This window comes from Botryllus schlosseri, chromosome 7 (genome assembly GCF_051294905.1).
Source record: "Botryllus schlosseri isolate E-star chromosome 7, Bs_hap1, whole genome shotgun sequence".
Taxonomy (NCBI): domain Eukaryota; kingdom Metazoa; phylum Chordata; class Ascidiacea; order Stolidobranchia; family Styelidae; genus Botryllus; species Botryllus schlosseri.
Window position 1 is genome coordinate 4,914,488 of NC_137242.1, and position 25,738 is coordinate 4,940,225.

Consider the following 25,738-nt stretch of genomic DNA (forward strand, 5'->3'; position numbering starts at 1 on the left):
CCTGTACTGTAGTTGTCTAGGAGCTTTATAGCAGATAGAATATGATTTATCATGTTATGGAAGCTCCCGCCTTTCGTTTTTTCAACCGGTGTTTTCGTTTTACGGCAGTGCGTGCTTTTGATAGGCCTACCGAATGTTAGTCTGAACGGCTTGAAGCACGGACTTTACCCAAGATAGTTGTATAATGCCAATCGTCTCCACGAAACTGGTCCACAAAATTGAACGCGGCTGGGCTTATCGGTAGCATTGAAAACTTTTGATTGAAATAACGGCATGGATTCAAAAAAAGAGCGTGTAAAACGCGATGGATATCTGCAAGGGGACGTTTTTGAAAGAGGTGAATCTCCAATGGAAACTACTGCGATCTTTCCACGTTCTGCAAGTCCAGAAAATTCCTATGGTGAGTATACTCAAGAGGCACTTAGAAGCATAGGCGTCGCGCTTTCAACATGAATAAAGGAAAGCTAAAGGGTTGCAATCACAGATTGTTATAACATTGTTATTGGAAATTGTGAGCAAGATGAGTTATGACACTGCATTCTGGGTGCTTGTCCTATACACGCATCACAATGAGAAGTGTTCTCAATGATCATTTAAAACAGTGTTTCCCCAGAGCCAGACTGGAATCGGTGGTTGTTTTCGACAACATGTTGTGCGTGACAAACGAATTTCTCGCGTGATTGGAGAATTTCATCCGCGTGACGGAAATATTTTTCACTCCGGTTCAATACTGAATTACTTATTAAACGACACAATGTGCTAAAATAAACCTGGTATATGCCGGATTAGGGTTACGCCGTATATTCGCTGTTGCGCAAATGCCACGCTAATACTTGCGTTCATTGTAAAGCGCAAGCGCCTTATTATGGATTTGGACTCTAGTATCGCTTTGTGACGTCAGCATAATTCATTAATCAGCGTGATCAGATATAAATGCTCGCGTGACGTTGTGCGTGCCGTTGCCACCGATTCCACTCTGGCCCCAGAGTAGTATTGGTGACAATGTCATGCTCTCTGTTCAACTACTCAGTTATTCTATGCAACCTGCAATATATTGCCAAAAACAAGCACTGTTTCCAGTCTGGGTGTTTCCATTTCAATCTGTTCAATCTGTTACCTATCATGTATATAAGGCAGCGATAAACAACTAGGAAATTTTCAACTCTTCCAAATTTGATTGAAATTGGTATTATAGCGATAACCGGTGAACTCGGCCCATGGTGAATTCGACCCTCTGTGAATTTGTTAATAAAAATAATTATTAATGTCGTGAATTGTATTGATAATATTTTCTCTTCTCATGTCAATCGCCGCCATGGTAGTTCAGTGGGCAGATCATGTGGAGACAATGTTGAATTGGTGGCGGTGGACATGTATGATTGTTATAAGTTACTTGAAATGTGTAATGTTGATGAAGAGTGCAGAACGTCGAGGACTAGACAGAAAAACCTCTAACACATGCAGTCCGACTAGACCAGTGGTTCTCAACCTTTTTTTAGACACGCCCCCCTTTTTTATAGTGAAAAATTTCGCGCCCCCCTTATCGTCATATCACAAAATCAAACTGGGATGCTAGCAACCCCAACAGATTGTTTGGTGGTATGGTCGGTTAGAAATGTTTATGACAGAATAAAAAATATGAAATTGGGTGTATATAGAGAGAAACACGCGTGCATTGTAGGCGCAACCCAACAGATTGTTTGATGGTATGGACGGTTATGGATGTTGATGAGAGAATAAAAATATATGAAATTGGGTCTATATAGAGAGAAACACGCGTGCATTGGAAGTAAATAGTGCGGAGCGCGAAAAATCTTTTCAGGTGACCGCTTCTTCGTGCCCCCCTTCAGATGTTTCACGCCCCCCCCAAGGGTGGCGCGCCCCCCAGGTTGAGAACCCCTGGACTAGACAGAAAGACCTCTTACACGCGGGAGACCCAGACTGGAATTAGTGGTTGTTTTCAGCAATAAGTTGCACGTGACAGAAGGGTTTCTTTCATAGAATAATTAAGGAATTAAATGGAAAGTTGCGCGTGACGTTTGCCACCAATTCCACTCTGGCGGGAGACAACTACCACATTCTCCCTCCAATAAAACTGCAAACAAACTGCTGTAATCTACTTCAAGATATTATTCGATTCGCATCCAGTCTCAAGTTACAGTACATAAAATTCCGTAGATTTAGTCAAAATAAAAGTCATGAGTACCCTGGTCTAGTCCTTAATATTCGGCACTCTTCATCAGCATGACACATCTCCTTATTAGTGCGATGTCACGACGTGATATACCACGGCGCGCGCAAAACAAAACTTTCGTTTCCGAGAACTTGAAAATAACATTCATACGACACGTCCACCACCACCATTTCACCATTGTCTCCATTAACTGATACAATTCATGACGTTTATAATAATTTTTATTAACAAATTCACCGAAGGTTGAGTTCACAGAGGAACGAGTTCAATGAGCCGAGTTCACTGTTGTAGCTATACAGTTATTTTTCGTAATTATATTAATATTACCGATTTCGCAAAAATATACCGGTAGGCTAATACCAGTTCTATGTCACACTCAACTTTATTCGGTATTTTTCGACAATACCTGTTGCATTTCACTTTGTTCGATTTTGTGCTTATTTAGTTCTTCTGTAGCATTTTCAAGAAAATCCAAAATTAGATTAGTGATATTCTGCTCATAATAACCTAATGAGACAACTACATATCTAGTTTACAAATATTACGTAAGGGTAAGGGTAATGTGTTGTTCAGCCCATTGAACTTCGTTTTTAGCTGGCTGATTTCTCAGGTGAGGTTGAAGGCGGTGTGTTGAGGCGTGTCAGTGACGCATAGCATACATATGACCCCCAATATTAAGCTGAGTTAGTGATGCGTATTGACTGAGTGAGAAGCACTGTTCAGTAGGGTGATCTATTGGAACAATTCTCGAAGTGTTGCGTGTATCGACGTATTCTGTGTGCATCCATTCGACACCAATGCTGTGGAATATAGGTCTAGCCATCAAAGAACTGCCATTTTTGTTGCTGCTTCGAGGACACGAATATAGTCTATGGATCCAAATCAGTAAAAAATGTTACGAAATGTTATAGGTAAACAGTATATTCAAATATCTTTCTGTAGCAATTCTCGGTGTAAAGTTGCACAGTTGTGTTACAACTTGAAGGTAAGATTAGATCAGTATATGTAAGGATAAGACTAATATGATTAAATTGAGCTCATTCTCTTCAAATGTACTCCTGCTCTTTGATCACTAATCCCCACCGGCCACCAGATATTGAATTTTCACATGCGATGTTAATCAAATGTATCTGGATCCTATTATTCCCTAGCCTAACATCATGGTACCACCAACAACTTATCGTAACGAACCATTTTTATCTTCCAGCCCTTTATTCTAATTGTGCCATAGTGTGAATCAACACTGATATCTCAGATTCAGACGTTGCCTTTAATCTATACGTAGATATGTCATTTTGTTCATCATATGTATTGAATAATACTATGCAATGTAGCTAATTTATGCCTTTTCCTGATATACATGCAATCTCACTGACTCAGCACATAGTTCACATGGTTATATTGAACATAAAAAGTTGGAGCCTCAATAGGCCTACTCTGTGCTGCGTACCTATTTATTGTATTGAGCAGCATATGCTGACTTTAGGAATTTATTACGAACTCTCTTTGCAACTATGTGTTCGATAATTATTCACATACTTCTTGCAAGACTACAGGTATGAAACCACTGATTCTTTCCATAGTCTGCAACAGTCTAATAAGAGCTAAACAATTATCGATATGCTGCTGTCATTTAACTAAGATATCTTGGTTTGTTTATTGGAATGTTTACTGACGCAACAATGCCGCCTACTTCGTAGAATTAATACTTCAAATTGTTAAATCTTTGCGATAGTGCTTGTGCGCACTGTCATATTTGTTCGATAAATGTTTGATTTTTTTTGTATGTATAAAAGTAATCAAGCTGCTATAGGCTAAGTGGCATCTTCACCCTACTCGGGCTAACAGCATTTGCAGTTCTTCTTTGTTAAATGTCAGCACTAAAGGATAGACTCCAATATTGAATATCGTTTGCAAGTGACAGCCTCGTGTATTGTATATGGTGTGGCAAATTGGATGCTTTTCATAGCTTTTAATCAGTAGAAAGGCATTATTTGATATGAAAGTATGATTATCAGTAGTATTGCGTTGAGAGGTCTTGTCTGGTCGAGCCCGCAATCCAAATAATTAGTTGAACTACGGTCATAGGGAGCCTACCATATGTTATAATCCATATGCATTATGCAACCATATATTTATTCCAACTGGCAAACAGCATGTCAGGTGAAACTGTAAAGTAGAATTAGGAAAATATCAAAACACTAGATTGGTCAATTGAATATCGACACTTTACGGACAATCATATCTCTGGTTCGGAATTAACCATGCTTGATGTGAATAATTGTGATAAGACGAAACACTATATTTGTAGAATAATGAGATCAAATAGGACTTTACATCATGACAAAGAATTAAACATTCAGTACCAGTACACTAGGCCTGTCAGTGTCAGCACTGAGGTCACAGGTAATGAATGAAATGAAATAGTCATAGTGTATGTGTAACAAGGAAAATTGAACTTTTAAAGTTTTTCGCTTCTTACATCACAGCAATTGAAAAAATGTTTTGCACAATCGGAAAAGATCCAGAAAAGCCCGAATACCGCTGCTATCCGTACAAGAAAAGTCCATTTCGACACTTTTTGATGATACTTGTTTATGTGAGTCATTCGAGCTCTACTTATACGCCCCTTGAGATATCATAGGCTATGGACTTTTTTTAGATCTTTTCTGCCGGATTCATGTGGCTGATGTTCTACTGGCGTCCGGACTGGAAACTTAAATTCACCCATTATTTAGCATCGTTCAGTAACTGCACCAGTGTATTCCTGGAAAATTTAGACGGAACCCGCCGTGTAAGTGTTCGAACTTTATATTTCTTCAAAAAACTAGTATCAATTTCTCTGTGATTTAGCGAGTATAGTACTGTATTACTGCAGGTAATACTCGGGTAATATACACTACGGCAGGTGTTAGCTCTCGGTAATTATAGATTCTCAGCTGCTGAACAGTGTACCTAGCTCAGTCACAAATTAATGCAATTGCTCATCACAGCGATTGTTATCAGTCAGAAACGTCTGTACGGTACTGGTTTTTGTGATCTTTTCTGACATGGCCGCGATCAAGCACATTGCATGGTGCACTTCACGGTATGTTTTCTACCATTCAGGTTCGGATGCTAAATCGGGGGATGTTTTGAAAGTACTCCAAAGTGTTTTCCATAAGTTTGGGGAGTTGTGACTTTATATATATATTTTTGTACCGCTCAGTTTTCAGTTTAATTCAGCCCAGATTCAGAGTCAAACTTCCTAATTAGGATTTGGGAGGGCTGGCTTCGCAGTCCAAATTTCTCAACTGCAGGGATTTGGGGTTGTAGTAAAATTTCATGACCATCACTCGAAGTAAATATTTACTTACAGGGAGTCAGAGTCGTAATTTCATTTCAGAAAAAAGTGAGACCCGTGGTCATAAAATCAATTTTGAATAGTATATTCATATTGAAATAAACCCGAATATTTTCGGCTGACACTCGCCAGGGGTAATCGTCAGCAACTAGTAGAGAATTGGAGGGAACATTGTATATCAACTATCGTATCACAAAATATGACGTCACCAGCATGAAATTCGGAATAAGAGAGCGTTCAAGGTACTATTCTTAGATGGTACACGAACTCCTTTTGTTGACACAACCTTGGCTGGTGTATTTTGTTACAATTCGACTACAAGGCACACAAATAAAAGCGTGAACGGCCCCTTCCGACGACACGAAATCTGTCGTCTCGATAATTTTTCCGCACAAGCGGAATTATCCAACATATGCTTCCTGTTGTACGCACTAGCCGATTGACTAATGACCACCCTGAGTTTTCTTGAAATCCTGGGCACAAACGCAGATCCAAGGAGCTTTCTTTAATAACACAGAACATCCAAATAGTAGTAAGTAGTATGGTGCGATGTGTTGTCATTGAAAATTGTGTTCGTCTCTCTATCCCTGGTGTCCCTCATAGTGTTCCTGTGATAAAAGATTACGGTTTGTTCTACTCTTTGACAGGTCTATGTTTCTGAAATCAAAGTAACGGAGGCATCTGTGAAAAAATGGGCGCCATACCTATTCTCGAAGTCGCCGACTATGTGGGGAATGTATAATGAACAGTGAGTGTGTGACTCTGCTCGCATTGTTTTAAATCTACCTACTGGTGTTCGTTGTTGTTGCCAGGCAAGATATAACCTTTCGCAATGATAAGTTTGTTGATGAAGAGAGTGGCAGCACGGAGTTTGATAATGGGGAACTGGTCAAGTACTTTGTTCACCATTTGTCGAAGTACATTTGGGACGAGGCGTTGCAGGTACGTAAACTGGATTTTGTGTTTAACCGTACTCTGATTAGGGATGGGAACATCGATTGAATTACTCAAATCTAATGTCGGCGGGCTGGATATTGGGAAATGAAGTACCTGACGGGCGGGATTCCTGAATCGATACATTAAACGCGTATTTATCCACCTATACAAGGATTAATCGTAGTTAATGGAAATTTCAAGTTTGAAGCATAGAGACCAAAACAGTGTTCAATGAATTTACTGATGTGATGTATTTCAAGAGCTGTTGATGTCAATGAGACATCTGTGTTCTTTCAAAGTTGTGAACAGGTTCTTTTAACTCTGGCTGCATGTCGCGCGCAAAGAAAACAAGGAACTATAAAATAAGTAAAAATTACTATTATTTGTGTCTGTAAAAAAAGAATGAATAAACTACAATCACTATGATAATTTGCATAAAATATTCATATTTATTCCCGAAGCTTTTCGGCTGACACTCGTCAGGGGAATATCGTCAGCAATAATGCGAGAATTCGAATAACTATGTTCAGCAACAATATATATCGCTAATTATGACGTCACACAGAAAATATACAAAGTTTTCCACCGCTGGATAACAGCGATGGATTGCTGAAGTTATCTGATAATTTGACGTGGTGAGCAAGTAGTGGAGAATTGCAGCAGACTGTGGCCGCGCGTCGTTTGTTGCGCGCCCCTGGTATAATGTATTTTATGTAGTATATACGAACGAGGGGTTGATTTTTTTTCCAAATTCACCAAGATATCAATTCATTAGGGTGGAGAATTGCGGCAGACTGTAGCCGCGGGCCACATTATCATGTACGACCGTAAACTCTCTGCGGGTCGCTCAAAATCACGTCGCGGGCCGTATGTCGCCCGTCCCTGTCTTACGGTGATGTTAGAAACCGTGTCATTTTCTGTGTGGTCGCGTTAAAGGTACATATTTCCATATTATCCATACTCCTATGATGTCAATATCACTGATACCTGTACTCAATTTCGATCAGCCCTAATTTTGATGCCGCATTATTTCCAGAACTTTGTCAAAGTGGAAGGTTACGACGGTAACATGACTCTTGACGACGTCCATAAGTCGGCGGACAGTCCGATTTCGAAGGCTGACGCGGAAGCGATGTGCGATCTGTTTGGTGAGAACGTTATTCATGTCAAGGTATGATTGATGACAATACAATTTGCGTCCTTATTTACTGGGTATGATTTATTGGCGATAATATTACTTCACGAAAATGATGCTTGCAGAATGCTAAAGTTTTATCAAGTCGAAGTAGGCCACACTTGCTTTAGTACCCAATTTGATTAAAGAAATAGACAGGGAAAGCAGCCTCGATATGTTTGTGCTTGTCGTGAACTCATTCTGAATTCAAACGAGGTAGATTGTTTAGTAAACTCTGTTGTTGATTGTATTGATTGTATGTTATTCGACACTGATTACCTCTGCAAGAAATCGTCTGCACAAAAATGTCAAACCTCGTGACTATCTGTTAGGATGATGCAATATTACGGCCCGTGAATCAGGATAGATAAGTCACGCGATCTGCTGTTATGAAACAATATTCATTGTTTCTATCGAGATGCATTCAGAGCTATGTCACTTTCGCTTGCTGTCATGTCGAATTTGTCCTTTATGGTTGTTCCCTGATTTACAGATTCCGTCCTACTTCAGCTTGCTGGTCGCCGAAGTGCTGAATCCTTTTTACGTTTTTCAATTGGCCGCCTGCTTGTTTTGGATGGCTGATGAATATTATGCCTATGCCACTGCGATTCTTGTCATATCGTTCATATCTGCTGTTGTCTCGCTCATAACCGTAAGTTGTTAATCTACGTTCCGGCATATTGATTGCAGTTTAGTTGCGGTAGATGTGTTGATTTTCGTTTTTCTTGTTACACGAAATTGCGATGATTTATGTGGCAATAGTGTAGCAATTATGCTTGGCATTGCGACTTGGTGAGGTGTAATGTACATGGTACAATCATCTCAAATTATTTGCAGATTCGCAAGGAAAGAGTAGCTCTCCATGACATGGTGGAAAGACACAACACCGCCCGCATCTCTGTTGTAAGAGATATAAAAGCCCGACAAGATTTCAATGCACCCTCTAGCAGCAATGGAGGTGAGAAGGAATTATTGATGGGGATTGACTTTGGAATGGTTATAGAAACTTGATAAACTCGACTGTACTGCTTTTGGCCCAATTTGCGTTGAATTATTTGCCCAATTTCAAAACAGTAAAAAGTTGATGTTTTATTATTTGAGGTGCGGTAGCTGATTAAGATAATTGAATATTTACAAATCCTGATTCAACATTTATGGATTTCAAGAGACCGGTATTTTATTTCGTTAATCTCAAGCAATCTGTCCATTCAATTCAAACAATTTGATGAATGAGAGAGTAGGTCAAATGCATTGTTAAAGCAATTCCCAGAAAAGCTGAACTAAGGTTTCAGTCCAAACTTTTGTCTTGTCGATGATTTATATCTATCTGGGAATATTTCAAATGGCGTCGTCCAATTTTACACCCGCCATTGTCCATCTAGTTCCGACAGCCAAAGATTATGTGATGGAGGATATTTGGATCAAAGATCTGGTGCCCGGCGATGTCGTCGTCATTCCTTCGTCCGGCGTGCAGCTGTCTTTCGATGCGGCTTTGATTTCGGGTAAACTATTGTGGTTACCTTTTCGCCAACAATACAGACATTACAACATTTATTCATTTAAGGATATGTTACTGGAGCAGTGTAACTGTTATAACACTGCTCTTTAGATGTCGTAGCTCAACGTTTAGAACACTGCTTTCGCATCTGTAGGCCTTGGTTCAAATCGCACCGCCTGCTGTCACCCTAAATGCCATTTCAGTTCCATTCCAAAGCCTGGAAAAAACTGTAACACTGATCCCTGTAGCAGCCGGTTAGGGTGTTGGAAATGTAGTTTTTAACCTGGTGAACCGTTAAGCTAATCTTCAAGCCATCGCCGAACCCTACATTATGGCCTAGTCACAAAAACAAGAATCGGGAATAAATATGAATATTTTATTCAAATGTGTTATGAAGTACTATAGAATGCTGGTTCACAAAATGAACTGTGCCTCAACAACAGCGTTAAAAGAACAAAACCATTATAACATTATTTTCACACCACGCAAAAAGATTTTTATGAATATTACTGGAAAACATTGTGGCTTCTAATGTCCGAGTCGGCTGTGTGTCTTGACCGCCAGCAAACCCCTGAGACTGGCTCAGCGAACGATCGTTAAGAACCGTGGAACATAGAAGACTACTTGTTTTTGCTGACGAGTCGGACTCCACGCCATGTCGTCGTATATGACTCGCTTTGTTAGAGTTGCAATAAATTGCATTCGATTGCCCATTTGTTTCGTGAAGTATACCGACAAAGATAGCGTAATGGTGAAGCGTCCGGCTTCTTGATCGGTAAGTCGTGGGTTCGATCCCCGGCTGGGTCAGACCAAAGACCTGGTTAGTAACACTGGTATCCATCCCGCTTGGCGCTCATGCATTACTGGGATAGAATGGAGGGGTGGTGCAAGACTTAGAAAGCGATGCAAAGCCGTATCTGTACCTTCCTTGTCCGGCGACATATGCACTCATGGTATGCATATGCACAGATCGTGTGTATGTATATCGTGAGTCGGTGTATATGCCGCAAAAACATCAAGGACAAAAATTAACTACGTCCTTTCCTATACTGTCCCGGGTGGAATTAATTATTTGATAAACCATTTGTTCGATCGTTAGTTCAGCACGGCATTACGTTTGAGGCAATACTTCTGTTTGAATGGAAAATAACCTATGAGACAGCGGGGTGACTTTGATGCCTTCGCTCTTGCAGGGTCCTGTATTGTGAATGAGAGTATGCTAACAGGAGAAAGCGTCCCGGTAACAAAAACTCCTCTGCCTAGCGGCGAATCCGAGTTGGCACAGAATTTTAAAGTTGACGAGCAAAAAGCCCATATGTTATTCTGCGGTACCGAAGTCGTTCAAACAAGGTAATTAGAATTATTTATGTGACCTGAAATCGTGGAGCCGGCCTGTTTATTGAACCCAATTACCGTGGACCGTGGAAATATGTAATGCTTCCTGTATTAAGATTTCGTGGCCCGTTTAATTGCGAAATATGATCTCACAGTCATTGATTAGTTTGTGGTGCGTTGACGAAAAATCTTTTAGGCATTTCGTGTAGTTTACTGTTGTAAGGCTATTGTAAGTAGAACCAGACTGGCGACTGATATAAGGTTTTTGAGCCAACACCAATAAAATCCATAAATAGAACCTCCACCAACAATTCTGATATATTCAACAGACATTCAGAAAACATACTACGTAGCATAAATCGCATTTCCAAAACTTTACAGCATTTATTTGGACTGCTTTACAGCAATTTCTAGGCCTGGACTTGAAATGGACTAGCAAGACTGCGTCAGGACTCCTGTAAGCAGAGGTGGTCAGTGAAGAAGTATATCTACTCTTTCAGAGTACTCAAGTACTTGCACTGATTTCTTAAGTGGTTTTGAGTTTTGTAGGCAAACAAGGTCTCGAATATTAAGGCCTGCTTTTTTGTTTACTTGAAAATCCGTACATCCTGTTGTACTTGTGTAGGAATTTACCAGGTTAATTCTATTTCTACTAGAGTATTAACGATGATTACTTTTGCGACCTCAGTCTATCAGCTATAAGATATAGGCCTATAGATAAACGACGACTGATGTCTATTCTGGAAAGTTACCTTACATTTATTAGGCTGACAGTGTGTGTGTTTACTGTTTATAGATAGCGTACAGTCATCGTCGGATTTGATATCTCTTATGTATCTTTACTTTGAACGCAGATTTTATCAAGATGAAGTTGTCAGGGCGGTGGTCGTCCGGACGGGGTATGGCACCGCTAAAGGTCAGCTCGTTCACAGTATTTTATTTCCCAAGCCTGTGAACCTGGAGCTGTTACGCGACGCGTACAGATTCGTCGGTGTGATGTGTCTTATTTCGCTGGTCGGGTTCGCTTATTCCGCCTATACTTTGGTGAGTTGGCAGTATTTCATTTTGTGTCTGCGTAGGCAATATCTGCTGGTGTCGGGCCTATTTTAAATGCTGAGATTGAAATATGTATTGATGAAATCGTGACCATCCTTGATTGTGCGTCTACGCTCATCAGCCAGTTTACAAATTGGCAACTGCGCCCACTTTTACATGCCATTGAATAATAAATAACTCATTGGAGCCTATTATGCGTCCAGAACTTATCTGGTCTCTCCTGTCCAATACAGCCAATGTGGCTTGATTTTGATGTTTTGAAACACCGATTGTTCTCAATAGGTGTGCCATCATTCACTGTTATACCTTCAGTGGCGTAGCAAGTTACTACAATGTCGTACCGCAGGCCTTCTGATTAATTGCTATTCCGGCCTTTCTCACTTCCTTCTACCTGGAGTTAGCATTTGTAGCATCTGTCCGCTGGAACTATTTCAGGATATCCGCCATCCATAAAGCGCAGTGCACAGTCGGAAAAAATTATCACCCTCTCCAAATCAGATTAGAATTATATTACCAGCATTTCGCTTGAATTAGTCTATGGAGGGAGATACAGCGAGACCGTTTGTTCACAATGTTTTCCAGTATTAACCTCCTTACTCGGTATGGCACATAATTAGCGTATCATCAATTGTTATTAGACATACCCTTTATTTCCAGGTTCAGCATGGTGAAACAGCCCGGGACATCGCTTTTAAATCGATCGACGTGATTACCATCACAGTCCCGCCAGCGCTGCCTCTAGCGATGACCATCGGAATTATCTATGCACAAGATCGTCTCAAGAAAGCGTTCATCCGCACCATCAGCCCGCAAAGAATAAACATATGCGGTCAAGTGAGTTTCAAAGCGGAGATAATCAACGTGGTTGTTGATGATAGAGAACTAATACTGTAAACATCTACTCCGTTACGAGTGTAGGCGCCGAACCTGGGTGCGCCAGGAATAGCCTACCTTGCGTAACCCGTGATAATTATGGTCAGAGGTAGTCAGCATTGCTACTAAAGTAGAAGTTATTCCGTAAAGTAAAAGTAATTTTAGAAGTACATTTGGCCAATGATTCTCAGGTGATCTGCGTTGGCAACTTCTGAAATTGCAAGAAGTATCTTCTTTCGCGACCAATACAAAAATACAAATGACTAATGACGCGTTGCTACAAATAGGTACAATATTTGAAGATATAGCCAGTTTTAACGCAGAGCGACTGTTTGTTGTTGGTATAGTTGTGCAATCTGACTCCAGAAGGTTACTTGTAGCATTTGTTGCGTCCACGCCAGTGGATTAGCTCGTTGGCTGACGTACCACGAAGCCTGTCTAGTACACGTATTCGAAGATCACATGGGCAACTCTTTGGTTTCTGTCTCCACGACTTGTAAATTTATTGAATCAATGTACGCCGACGTAATAGCTTTTCAATCATGAAATCGAAATGAATAATGTATACTTTGTATTGCATACATATATATATTATAGCCACGAGAGATTATGCACGAGACATCATACCATTTATTTCTTATCTCTATTTCACACGATGACTAGGTATCACAAATATCTTATCGTGTTTTCACTTCAAGGAATTAAGTAATGTTTTACGGGACTCCCCATTGATCAAATATTAAAATGGCGCTAACAATCTATTCGGTTATACCAGTCACCATGATACAGGGCTATTTCATGCGGTTCCTATGACAATTCCACTCGTTAAATTATGCAAACAGGTACGATATTTGAAGATATAGTCTTTATGCGGTTCTTATGACAATTTCACTCGTAAAATGATGCAAATGAGTGCAATATTTGAAGATATAGTCAGTTAACACGATACAGGGGCTCAATCCCCGGCCGGGTCAGACCGTAGACACAAAAAACTGGTATCAGCGGCTATCTCGTTTGGCGCTCGGCATCTACGGATAGCATGGAGGAGAAAAATACGGTGGTGCAGACTAGATGACCTTACTTAAAGGTCGTATCGCATCTCCATCGTCAAAGCATCTCAATGGTGCAGGCCAAAATAAATCTGATCTCTCTCTCTCTCTCTCTCTCTCTCTCTCTTATGACAAATTCACTCGTAAAATGATGCAAAGTTATCTGAACTACTCACTAGTAAGTAATTTTGCCTTGAGGGGCTGTTCAAGTAGAAGTGGAATTGGTGTAAAAACGCAACCACTGAAATAAGTACTGCAAGCAGGCAAAACATACTCGAGTACTCTGACAAAGTATAAATACTCCATTACTGACCGCCTCTGATTCTGGGTGTGTGGCATATCTACAGTTTCTTTGTACGTGTATCAACACAGCCAATTGTATTAGCGCAAGCTTGCTAGACAATTGTCCACCTTGAAATTTACATGATTGCTCTGTATGTCGCATAAGACACCAATTGAGCAAATTGATGACCCATTAGATGTACAGTTGTAAATCAGCAATCACTTAATTAGGCAAAGCTTCTCAAAGATTGTATTTAAGTTGTAGGTAAGGGCTTCAAGCTGTCTTCTCTTGTTCACAATACTTCTCGAGTGATTTTCGTGATGGCATTTTTGTTGTAGCGAGAAATTGGACGGTCTTTAATTGAGTATGCCTTCCTGAGCATAATCGTTACTCCAATAATGCTTTGCGAACATTAATCAGGAAATGCAACAACGCATCCTTTAAAACGCTATTATAATCAATTAACCAATTGTGTTGGCGTATGAACGAATTTCTGATTACATCCGCTAATTTCATTCACAAAAATGATGTTACTCTGTCCAAACGCTACTTTTCTTGAAACTGCTCGAGTGGAAGTGTGCATCGTGGGGATTTTTGTTTCATGGCTAAGCAAAAATTTGGGATTCCTTCGAATGCTTGCAGATGAACGTAAGGGTTTCCCAAGTCGTTAAAGGTTGATAACCACTGACGTAGATTGACAGCTCACAGCATACTGTTATCATTCGTGTTATTTGATAGTCACTGTTATCCTTCTCGAATTCAGGTCGACGTTGTCGCCTTCGACAAGACCGGCACCCTTACGGAAGAAGGTCTGGACCTGTCCCACGTCCTCCCAGTGTCTTCGGCCAAATTCGACTCGCCCTTGAAACCGGACCGGCTGAAAATGCAGGATAAAAAATCAGACCTCCTTCGATGCATGGCGACCTGCCACTCGTTGACGGTGATCGACGGGGAAACGTCCGGGGATCCTTTGGACCTGAAAATGTTCGAGGCTACTGGATTCGAACTCGTTGAGCCAAAGGTTTGGACGCTTATTTTGTGCGTTATGTCCACAGGCTTCCCACATAGAAAACATTACGACTTCTGTGTGTAAATCGCGAAGTACCCCTGTACTTTTCTGTGATCGAAAATAATAACCTAACGGTATCATTTCCAGACTCTCTTACATCGAGGCTGGGGATTCCGGCATAACAATTGATCAAACATTTTAATCTCTCCGCCCCAAACCTTGAATCTAATGAAATATGGGTGTAATGCTTTCGAAAACTGCATCCGTTGTAGTACAATTTATTGGAGATAAGCTGAGGTTCAAGATAAAGCCAATTTGGCTAGTATGAATGTAGAAATACATACTGCCAGGCCAAGGCAATCCCTGGTAGCAATTCAGGTTGTACCAGAGTGCTGCCATGGGTGTACTTGATATTAGTATTCTTGTCACTACGCTGGTGCCTTGTGATAGGAGACTCGTGGGAATTGTTGCTAGTTCAACAAGTATCATGCAATGAATATAGTTCCGAAGGCATCGTTATAAGGTTCGCATCACCAAACATTGCTTACAGTAAAGCCTCGGTAACATGCCGGTGCAACTGTGCATTCTGTCACATAAGCTGCTCAATACTAGGCCATTAAGCCACATTGGACAGGAGCATTTTTTTAAATTTCAGTATAGAATTTGAATTTTTTCTTTCGGCACACACCTCCATGCAGACCTCGACGACTAACCCATGATAAGAAGACAAAGATTTTGCATTCATGCTTTCCGGTTTTCGTAGGTGGATGAAACCACCAATTACGATCAACTGCAAACGACTTACGTACGACCTGCTGCTTCCTATGACGAGACAAATCCCGGTTTGGAGGTGAGCCTATTATCTTTTCTTGCACCTTTATTAATGTACAATTTTATTGTAACACTTGTAGTGTTGGCCTATCTTTATGACATTTGTACTCAAACGGGGCATAATGCCCTGTAATGCATAAAGTGCAATTTGTATCTGGAACATGGCAACGTGCCAAATCATGTCACCAGGCTGAAGTTGTCAAGAGGATGTAGAAATAATGTCCGTAAATTTGTACTCAAATACATATAGAATTCACAATTTCCAAGACTATTGAATAGTATATTCATATCGAAATAAACCCCAATATTTTCGGCTGGCACTCGTCAGGGGTCATCGTCAGCCTGACGAGTGTCAGCCCAAAATATTCGGGTTCATTTCAATATGAATATACTATTCAATTGTATATTGAGGTTCTGTGCCTCCAAGAAGCTCTTCAAATTTCCAAGATATGTGAAAACTGCATCAAGCTGAAGTAAAAGTTGAAGTGTCTGAAAATTATGCAAGAAAGCAGTGTCACAAAGTAGATTTGGTCGCATACTTTTAGCAGTCCGTCGTAGTTTGGTACTTTCGAGATTGCAAGATGCATGTTTGCTGCTAGCGCGACATGACTGATGGTGCTTCCAAGAGGTGGAATCTTCGAAAATATATTCAGTTACTGTGACACCAGAGCTATTTCGCGGGGTTCTTATGACGATTTCATTCGTAGAAGTGATGATAACTTATCTCAAAACGACTTACTACCTTTAAAAGTTCAAATTGAAAATAAAATAACTGGTTTTGCCTGATATATTCTTTGTTATTGACCAACTCTTACTTCAGGACGCCGCGAATTCCGGGACCGATTACGAAGTCGGTATAATCCGACAATTTCCTTTTCTGTCGTCATTGCAACGCGCGAGCGTTATCGCGAAACCGCTCCAGTCCGGTCACAGCGATATGAGCGTTTACGTGAAAGGGGCGCCGGAAACCATCGCCAGGCTTTGTCTGCCGGATACCGTCCCGTGCGATTTTAAGGATGTTTTGAAGGTGAGAGGGCGGCCGCGGGTAATGGGTAGCCTTTAATTGTGAAAATTCAGGCAGAAATTTTTGTTATGGCGATTGCGGTGCCTGGTATAATGCCAGTGGCATTCAAAGAAGCTTATTTCACAGTAAGTTAAAAAGAAAGAGTCCTAGATACAGTTTTTGCCCAAAACTGAAAACTGTTCAAGTAGAAGTAATGGTGGAGCGCCCGTCTTCTTGATCGGTGGGTCGTGGGTTCGATCCCCGGCCGGGTCGGACCAAAGACCTGATTAGTAACGCTGGTATCAATGACTTCCCCGCTTGGCGCTCAGCATTACCGGGATAACATGGAGAGGTGGTGCAACACTCAGAAAGCCTTGCAAGGCTATGTCTGCACCTTCCTTGTCCAGCGGCATATGCAAATCATGCTCTCATGGTATGCATATGCACCGATCGTGTGTATGTATGTTGGGATCAAGTCACTACCTTCGAGTCACGAGTCATTTCGAGTCATTGCACATTTTGACTCGAGTCAAGTCAAGTCAATCGATTTTCGAAGGTGACTCGAGTCAAGTCAAGTCACTCGAAATTTGGAGGTGACTCGAGTCAAGTCAAGTCACAATTCAAGTCAAGTTGCCTTTTCAAAGTATGAGGCATGATTACATCATTGCATTTGCTAGCTGTCTGAATACAGATTGAGTGGTCATTGATTCTTGACTTGAAATTAACTCGTAGATTTTGCTCCGAGTCACGAGTCAATCCACATTTCTGACACGCCGAGTCAAGTCAAGTAATACGAAAAAGGTGACTCGAGTCATCCCAACACTGGTATGTATATCGCGAGTCAGTGTATATGCCGCAAAATATATCAAGGACAAAAATAAACAGCGTCCTATTCCTATTCAGTTAACCTGATCCGTAGGCTATTTCGACCTGTCTGTATTGTAATCGCATTCATAAAAGTAATGCAAAGTGTAGTTTTTTGTAAAGTAAAAGTGGAAGTTGTCAGAAAACGTAGCCACCTGAGTAAGTAGCGCAAGTAGTACTACATATAATCCAAAAAAGTCGAATTCTAAACATGGCATGTTCCCGCCTCTTCCAGGCTCACACGAAAGAAGGCTACAGGGTGATCGCCCTGTCGTTCAAGAACGTCGAACTGAAATGGTTGAAAGCGCAGAAGATCGAACGCGACCTAGTCGAGAAAGACCTCGCCTTTCTCGGATTTCTGATACTCCAAAACAAATTGAAGCCGACATCTGCGGGTGGGTGCCGGTGCGATGTCAATTTCGACGGGTCAACAGTCGGATTCTGTCCAAACCCCGTAATGCGGGGAACCGTGTCTTTCTTACTGGCCGGATTGGAGTCCGAACCGTTTTCGTAGCTATGCATTTCGTTAATGATCTATTGATATCTTAACGATTTGGATGTAGGCAAGGCAGAGGCCGTCAGCAATAAATTATAAAAGTGGTCAGTAACAAAAATGATAAAATAGCTAGTTTTGCATATATATCTGCACCTGCCAATTGCACGCCATACACTCATCGTGCACGTACGTACAGGTCGTGTGTATTGGGGGTGTTCAAAAATGACTTTTTTTCTCAAATTGTAATGGCTACTTGATAAAATTGTTAAATTACCTAATTTAGGCCTACAGAGCAAATTCGGTTCAATTCCAGCCAGTAGCCGCATTGCTAAGGAGAAGAAAGTTTCTATTTATTATCTAAAAATAAATCAAAAAAAATTTGAAAATTTTTTGTTCATCCCATGAAAGTGTTGGGTTGTCTACAGAAACGGTGCTCACCAAATTTGGTTCAATTCCAACCAGTGGAAGCGGAGTTATTGCCGTCGAAAAATTTGGATTATCAATAAAATAGTATTTACGGTGACCAACTCTTTAATTATTATTTATTATAAGTGTGCCCACCGTAAATACTATTTTATTCAAATCCAAATTTTTTGACGGCAATAAGTCCGCTTCCACTGGCTGGAATTGAACCAAACTTGGTGTGTAGGCTAATGTTAGGTTACCGCACTATTTTATCAAGTAGCCAGTATAATTTGAGAGAAAAAGTCATTTTTGAACACCCATAGTGTGTATGTATATCTATATCTTTGAGTCGGTGTATATGCCACAAAAACATGTAATGTCGACCAAATCTACTGCATGAAGCTTCTTACTCGAATACTTACAGTTCTTCATTTTTTACTTCTACTTGTTATTGAGTGTAATTCTACTGGAGTAGCAACACCTTGACCACCTCTGAGGCACGGACACATTTCTCACTCATCTGGCTTGTCAATGTTAAAGGCTGAGATCGCTTTGCATGATTTTTATCGCAAAGATCGGAAAGTGAAAGTGATTGGGTCATTTTTATGCGCACTCGTTTAGGGGCGATACTATAATTGATTGCGCCAGATCGTAGCACTGAGGTCGAATTATATATTCAGGGGTCATCCGAGAACTGGACAACGCGACGATACGCACAGTGATGGTCACCGGCGACAATCTGGAGACCGCGATATGCGTGGGTCGCGAATGCAGAATCTTGAAGCCCGGGAAAGTGCTGCTAGGCGTGACCTCTGACCTTTCGGGGACGTACCCGGTGTTGCGCTGGCGCCGGGTCGAGGAGGAGAGGAGCCCGAAAAAGTGAGATTTTCCGCCGTGCTAATAGCCTTCCAAGCATTAACAAGAGCTGGCGGTATGGTGCTGTAAATTAGGTAGCTCACTATGTCGTGTTGGAGATGAAGAATTTTTGTACTTGATGCAAAAAAGTCAAGTCTGTGCCAACAGGAGTTTTGTGTAGCATCTAAAACTAATACATTGAGCGTAAGCGATCTATTTGCCCCGATTATTCGAAATTTAGTGTCGGTGACGTCATATATTTGCTGATACGGTTGTTGATATACAATGTTCCTTCCTATTTCTCTACTAGTTGCTGACCGTCACTCCTGACGAGTGTCAGCCGAAAACGTTCAGATTTATTTCAATATGTATATATTATTCGATTGTATATTAAATTTCTGTACCGCCAAGAAGATCTTAAAGTCAAGATGTTGTATTCTAGTGATTCTGAACCTTTTTTAGTGGACCGGCGAGCCTCCAAATATCAAAAATAACCCCAATTTATGAAAGCAAAAATTGGAAACTAAATATAATGAGAAAGTTTGCGTTGGATTTTTGATATTGCGTTATACGTGGATTCTGCAAGGCATAGTCCCGTTAAAACAACTAACTTTATTGTGGTTGTTCGGATTCTGGATTTGGATTACAGATAGTAAATCCGCTCACCCGGCTCAATTTCCCCCGGATCGCGAATCCTATTTTGTGTTTGCAGAAAGTCGCTGTCGTCCTCTGACGAACTATCTGAAACGGTCATCGCCATGGGTGACGCGCTGGCGCCCGGCGATTGCCAAATTGCGGTTAGCGGCACCGAGTTCGCGGTTGTCAGAGAGTATTTTCCGCAATTCGTCAAAGCCATGGCGGTGCAGGGTGAGTGGATGTATGTCACTTTTTAGGAGTTGATTTTCAGAGGTGCTCTGTAGCATTGTTCAAAAATAACTTTTTTCTTCCATATTCTGGGGATTCACTGATTAAATTGTTAGGATGCCTGAAAAAAAAAAACGCTGCACACCGAATTTGGCTGAATTCGAAGCAGTAGAAGCCTCAACATAGCCAATTAAATTAAGTTGTTGCAGTTCCAAGTTTTGAATTTGCAAAAATAGCATTGACAGTACTGGGTAATCCCAGAATTTTTAATGAAAATCTCAAATAACTTCGCTTCTACAGGTTGGAATTTGTCAAATTCGTTTTGCATCGTTTTTGTAGACCTCAACAGTTCCATAGGTTTGACAGTGGAGTTTGGGGATTCACTGCCAAAATTATTTTTTTCAAACTCCACTGTCAAACCTATGAAACTGAGGTCTACAAAAACGATGACAAATCGAATCTCTCAGTTACTCGATTTTGCCCAGCCCTACTTATGATTATACAGATCAAAATCAATAACAATTATGACATGATAATAGTATGAATCAAAATCAATAACAAATATGACATGAAGACCCAGTGTGTATCCAGTAACTAGCCGCATGGTCAATAATAATGTTACTTGCATATATTTCGGGTCGTGTCGGCATACCGCTGGACTCATTTGGCAAGGACAGGATTATTCGGCGCTTTGACTTGTAAAATCTTAGATTTCGGCTAATATGCGAAATATTGTTCTTTTTGGTCATATATGACGACCTACGAAAAATGTGTCTGGCCCCTGTCCAGTGTGCATGCCAATGCGTGGGAACTGATATCTTGGTCAGAAAAATCCCAAGTTTCGCGATCAAGCTAATAAAATTTTGGTTATTTTGTTTTGGTGATTTTTATTTTGATAATATAACTAATTGCAATATTACCGCGCGGGCCACTCAAATCCTTCTTGCGGGCCACGGTTTGGCCGCCCCTGTTCCAGTTGAAGTAGTTTTTAACACATCTTGGAAATAGTCACATCTATATTGAGTCTTCTCGCCTTCTACTTCTACTTGCCCGCTGCTTCTACTCAGAATTAGTACAAATTTAAGGCTATACTTCTATTAGAGTGCCAATGCTGACTAACTCGACCGCCCCGGTTGCTTTCGCAGGTGCTATTTTCGCGCGCATGTCTCCCGGTCAGAAGACGCAGCTGATGGAAGAGTTGGAAGGGGTCGGCTATCATACGCTGATGTGCGGTGACGGCGCCAACGACTGCGGTGCGCTTAAACGCGCCCACGTTGGACTTTCTCTATCGGAACTGGAGGTTGGTTGTGTGGGCTGAGCTGTTTGGAATGTGAGAGAGAGCGGCTGCCTTTTTTGTGATTTTCCTTAGTAGGACGAATTCAGTGAATTTTATTGTCGTTGCGTTGCCGTAAAAGGAAATTCACAGAAATTGTATTGTAAATAAGGTCCGCATGGCCCAGTGGTAGCCTGGAAATTTCAGTCGTGACAGTGATGAGAAGCTGTTACCTAAGTGCTTATCACTTACCACTCCTATGCTCCACATAAATCAATCCCAACGGGACTGAAGTACTTATGGCAATTGAAGGAGTCATATTATAATTGAATAGGCCAACCAATATTTCTACAGAGACAGATGTTGGTAGGACTCTCGTTCATTATTCTAAACAAATGTCGTTTGCTCTGTTCAATTTACGCTTGAACATGATAACCCAACAATTAATGGATGTTGTGTTGTGTTTGTGTAGTCAAATGCCCGCTTTTTAGGTTTTATTCGTAATAATTGGCAATGTTTTTATTTTAACGCACTGCGTTAATACTCCACTGACTTGTTTCTACTTCTTCGGAGTAGATGCTTTTAAGCAAGAATAGTGATTTTCTAATATATTTTCATCACATTATTGTATCTTCTCCAATTTTTTGCTACCCTTACGCAGGCATTGAAGTTATTCAGATTACAATCTTCTTCCCAGGCATCTGTCGCAGCGCCGTTCACCGCAAACATCGAAAACGGCATCGGTTCCGTCGTCACTCTGATGCGCGAGGGCCGCGCCGCGTTGGTCACGTCTTTCGGAATGTTCAAATTCATGGCGCTCTACTCCATGATCCAGTTCACCACTATTCTGCTGCTCTACCGCAACAACACCATCTTGTCGGACTACCAGTTCCTCTATATCGACCTGATCGTTATCGATTTCATCGCCATTACTATGTCAAGAAATCACTCTTACAAGTATGTGCTTATTCCCTTTGACACTGACATTATTATAAGGGATGGGCAAAATTATATACATGCATGACTCGTTTCCGGCTGTGGTATAAGGCGTTGAGTATTCGAGCAACAGTCCTTGCATTCACCAAGAGAATATTGCCAGTTTAAAATCACACTAACGATGATAATTTGATATTGTCATCCCAATGTCTACCCATTTCATTGCACTTTGTGACAATGCTGCAGGTTAATCATGACTTCTTAGAAATATCGATTCCAGTTTTATGTGTAGCTTTGTGCTATATGTTTAGATGTAGTGTCACTACTCGATTGCGAATCATTTCCATACTCGATTCCAATTCCAGTAAACGAATCATTTCGCCCAGCCCTAATTATTAATAATTACGCTTCTTCAGAACTCTTCATCGTAAAAAGCCTTCTTCAAGTCTCGTCAGTTTGGAGATGCTCGTCAGTCTGCTGCTTCAAATATTCCTTCAAATGGGGCTGCAGGTGTACGCTTACATCATAGTACAGCGGCAGTGCTGGTACAGAGACCCGATTCTCGTCAACACAACGACAGGTTGGTGAGGATTATTAATATCAACGATTCTGTGATGCGGAATATATGTATCGGCCATTTTATTTGTTATTAATAGTTAGAGATATTCGACTACAAGTAGAAGAAGCAGTGGTGGGTTACTGCCAACGTTGCATGAAATGATTCAACATGTTAGGACTTTGGATTTTATAAAGTAGAATGCAGGGTTATAACCAAGTCACAAGGCTCCGAGCCAGAAGTCAATTTCACTTTTATAGTTTTGACTCGAGTCAAGTCAAGTCATTTTTAATTCACCACCAAGTCGAGTCCAAGTCAGTGAGCGTAGGGTCGAGTCCGAGTCGTGGTATTATCACTCGAGTTTGAGTCCAGGTCATTGCGTTGACTGCTCAATTTGAGTTGAAGTCTTGTTAAAACCAGTTTTTATAACTCTGTTTGGTGATATCAAATGGTTCGCATTTAAAATATAATAATTTTCTTCACTTTTAACAGTTTCTGGTCGCAGTTTCAAGCACCAGTACCAAAATACTTTACTATTCTTCGAAATAACAATGTAATGTCGGTCTTGGCAGTCTGAGACTCGAGTCGAGTTATTTGCGTATTTTGAGAGAATGACTCGAGTCAGATCGTGTCATCAGAAAATCCCGACTCGAGTCGTTACAACCCTGGTAGAAAGTAGGCTAGGACATGCTTCCCTCACCTTTGAAATTCTCATAATTGGTAAAATAGCCTCTGTATCGTGGTAAGTGATTACTGATTATATTTTTGGAAATTGCGCCGATTTAACGTGGGATTTGCGTTAGCCGTGAAGATGGCACCTTCGATCGGCTGCTAAAAATACGCGACCTCTCGTTCAAATCTACATTTTGTAACTACTTTAGCAATCTTCAAATCTTCATTTACTACTTCTACTTGTTATTGAGTAGAAATATGCAGTGTCACTTGTGCTCGTGTATCTACGATGACAACTTTAACCACCTCTTTTCATACAGGAGAAATCATAAATGAAGATCACGGTACAGCGTTTGAAATCAATTCGACTGGCGGTCCCATCGCTACGACTTCGAATTCCGTTTCCTGTCCGTCATTGTCCAAGGCTGACAACGTAACTGTAAGTAGATTCGGACAATCCGTTGAATCGCTTAGCGTCAGCAAGTCTCTTTTTTGTGATACAGTCGTACGAGGAGGACACGCCGAAGACTTACGAAACCACGACGCTGTTGTACGTTTCGACGTTCATGTACATGTCGGTGTCTGTCGCGTTCTCTCATGGAAAGCCTTTCCGTACCGCCATCTATAAAAACCGATGGTTCTTGGGCAGTCTCGTGGTGCTGATCGCTTTCACGCTTTTTATGATGTTCGGAGCTCCGCTAGAATTCAACGAATTCATGGAGCTGTGGAGGATACCGGATATCGATTTTCTTTTCGTCTTATGCGCTATCGTGGTAGTGCACTTTTTACTGTCTCTTCTTATCGAGAGGATCTTCATCGAAAACCCGGGCATGTGGCAAAGAATCAAGGCGGCTTGCTCGCGTGGGAACAAAATTCACAAGAAGCAATACAAGAACATCGAAGAATACCTAAGCGGCGGTCATAAGAATGGATTAGCTAATGGAACTTACAGCTCGGTCTCGGACGTAGCTGTTCCGTCGCATTACGATGGCCGCGAGGTGTTCTCCAAAATTCCTGTGCAAACTCAAAAATCTGACGGGAAGATCCTTACTGAATTATGACGAATATACTTTGATATATACTTGATTTCATCGTGCCATTCTCGTATAGGCCTAGTTTATACAGATGTCTGTCGTTTGTGTTGATGTTGCTTTTATTTAATACAAAAGTTCCCAGCAATTGCAATTGACCTTACAAACGAGGCAACTGTGAGTGTATCAAGGTCACCTTTGAGTGAGTGGGTTATTATTTTGGCAGTTACCAGACTGGGACGTTAGATTTGAGTGAAAACCACAGAGGTCCTTGTCTTTATCCCAAATCATCTAATTGCAGCAGCCTACGTATGAGGTGAAATAAACTTCAGTGTCCAATGTACATTTCGCTGATGCTGAATTCTCAGATGAAATCAGGGATATTTAGCTATCCTTGAATGATATCCATCCAATCGTATGTAAATTGCTGGGAAGTGAATGCTTTCAGAATCGATGGATATGAAGTTTGGTTACCGATTCCCACGAAGTCTCCGGATGCTGGCGATCTATCGACTACTCGAGACCTATCATCTGGAATGCATTACCACCACATATCCGTGAATTGCCTTATAATAGATTCAAAAAAGCCCTACTTGATCACCTCTTGTTACACTAACACTGTTGCCCTACCTCGCCCAGACATTGCTTCATAGATCATTTGCTAGCATCGTTTAATTTTTTTCTGTTATATTTTTTTAACTACCGTAACATTTTTTACAGCCAGGCTGTTAGAGTCAAGTGTACCTGTTTGATGCTGGTGTGATCAGACTAGATGACCTTCACGGTCTTATCGATCATTCCTATCTAATACCGAATACTTTGCATGCATATTTTCTGTACCACCACCACTACCGTGTGTTATGTATTTTGATTGGATGAAAATAAAGACTCTCTCTCTCTACAGTTACACTTCATATTTCGTTATTCCGCACGTAGCCTACAAAATACGGTATTGCGGTTGACAAAAAGGGAATTACGCGTCGATTATAGTGTGAAAGTGGCCGGTCTGAATTGTTACAACTTTTCTATTTGTTGCGACAAGTCTCGCCCAAACACTTTAGTAAAGAAGGATGGATGGCCGAACACAAACCATAGCCTGTACATAGCTATTCATGCGCAAACGGTGGCCTGTCGGGTTGAATGTCTGCAATAATATGTAAAAACGGCCGCATGCCAAAAACGTGGTTTTTATCTGTTACATA

General features: G+C 41.0%; 1 protein-coding gene across 1 annotated transcript; it reads left to right on the plus strand.

Annotated features, from left to right (window-relative positions):
- Window positions 1-102: 102 nt before the first annotated feature.
- Window positions 103-24,684, plus strand: LOC145442375 (polyamine-transporting ATPase 13A3-like). The gene is made up of 23 exons (XM_080320271.1): window positions 103-400; window positions 4,684-4,793; window positions 4,857-4,988; window positions 6,185-6,285; window positions 6,350-6,479; window positions 7,510-7,644; window positions 8,141-8,299; window positions 8,485-8,605; window positions 9,030-9,149; window positions 10,339-10,495; window positions 11,335-11,524; window positions 12,194-12,370; window positions 14,505-14,762; window positions 15,514-15,600; window positions 16,402-16,608; window positions 17,684-17,843; window positions 19,030-19,228; window positions 19,917-20,071; window positions 21,214-21,368; window positions 22,039-22,298; window positions 22,694-22,857; window positions 23,826-23,944; window positions 24,009-24,684. Exons 1-23 carry the CDS (start codon window positions 274-276, stop codon window positions 24,564-24,566), a joined length of 3,981 nt encoding a protein of 1,326 aa, XP_080176397.1. The 5' UTR covers window positions 103-273; the 3' UTR covers window positions 24,567-24,684.
- The last annotated feature ends 1,054 nt before the right edge of the window (window positions 24,685-25,738 follow it).

What these genes read in the sequence shown, in the direction of transcription:
- LOC145442375 (XM_080320271.1), top strand. Translation starts at nt 274, where the DNA reads ATGGATTCAAAAAAAGAGCGTGTAAAACGCGATGGATATCTGCAAGGG. An exon ending in ACCCTCTAGCAGCAATGGAG is followed by an intron (nt 8,606 to 9,029) that starts GTGAGAAGGAAT and finishes TTGTCCATCTAG; the next exon opens with TTCCGACAGCCAAAGATTAT. An exon ending in ATTTTAAGGATGTTTTGAAG is followed by an intron (nt 16,609 to 17,683) that starts GTGAGAGGGCGG and finishes CGCCTCTTCCAG; the next exon opens with GCTCACACGAAAGAAGGCTA.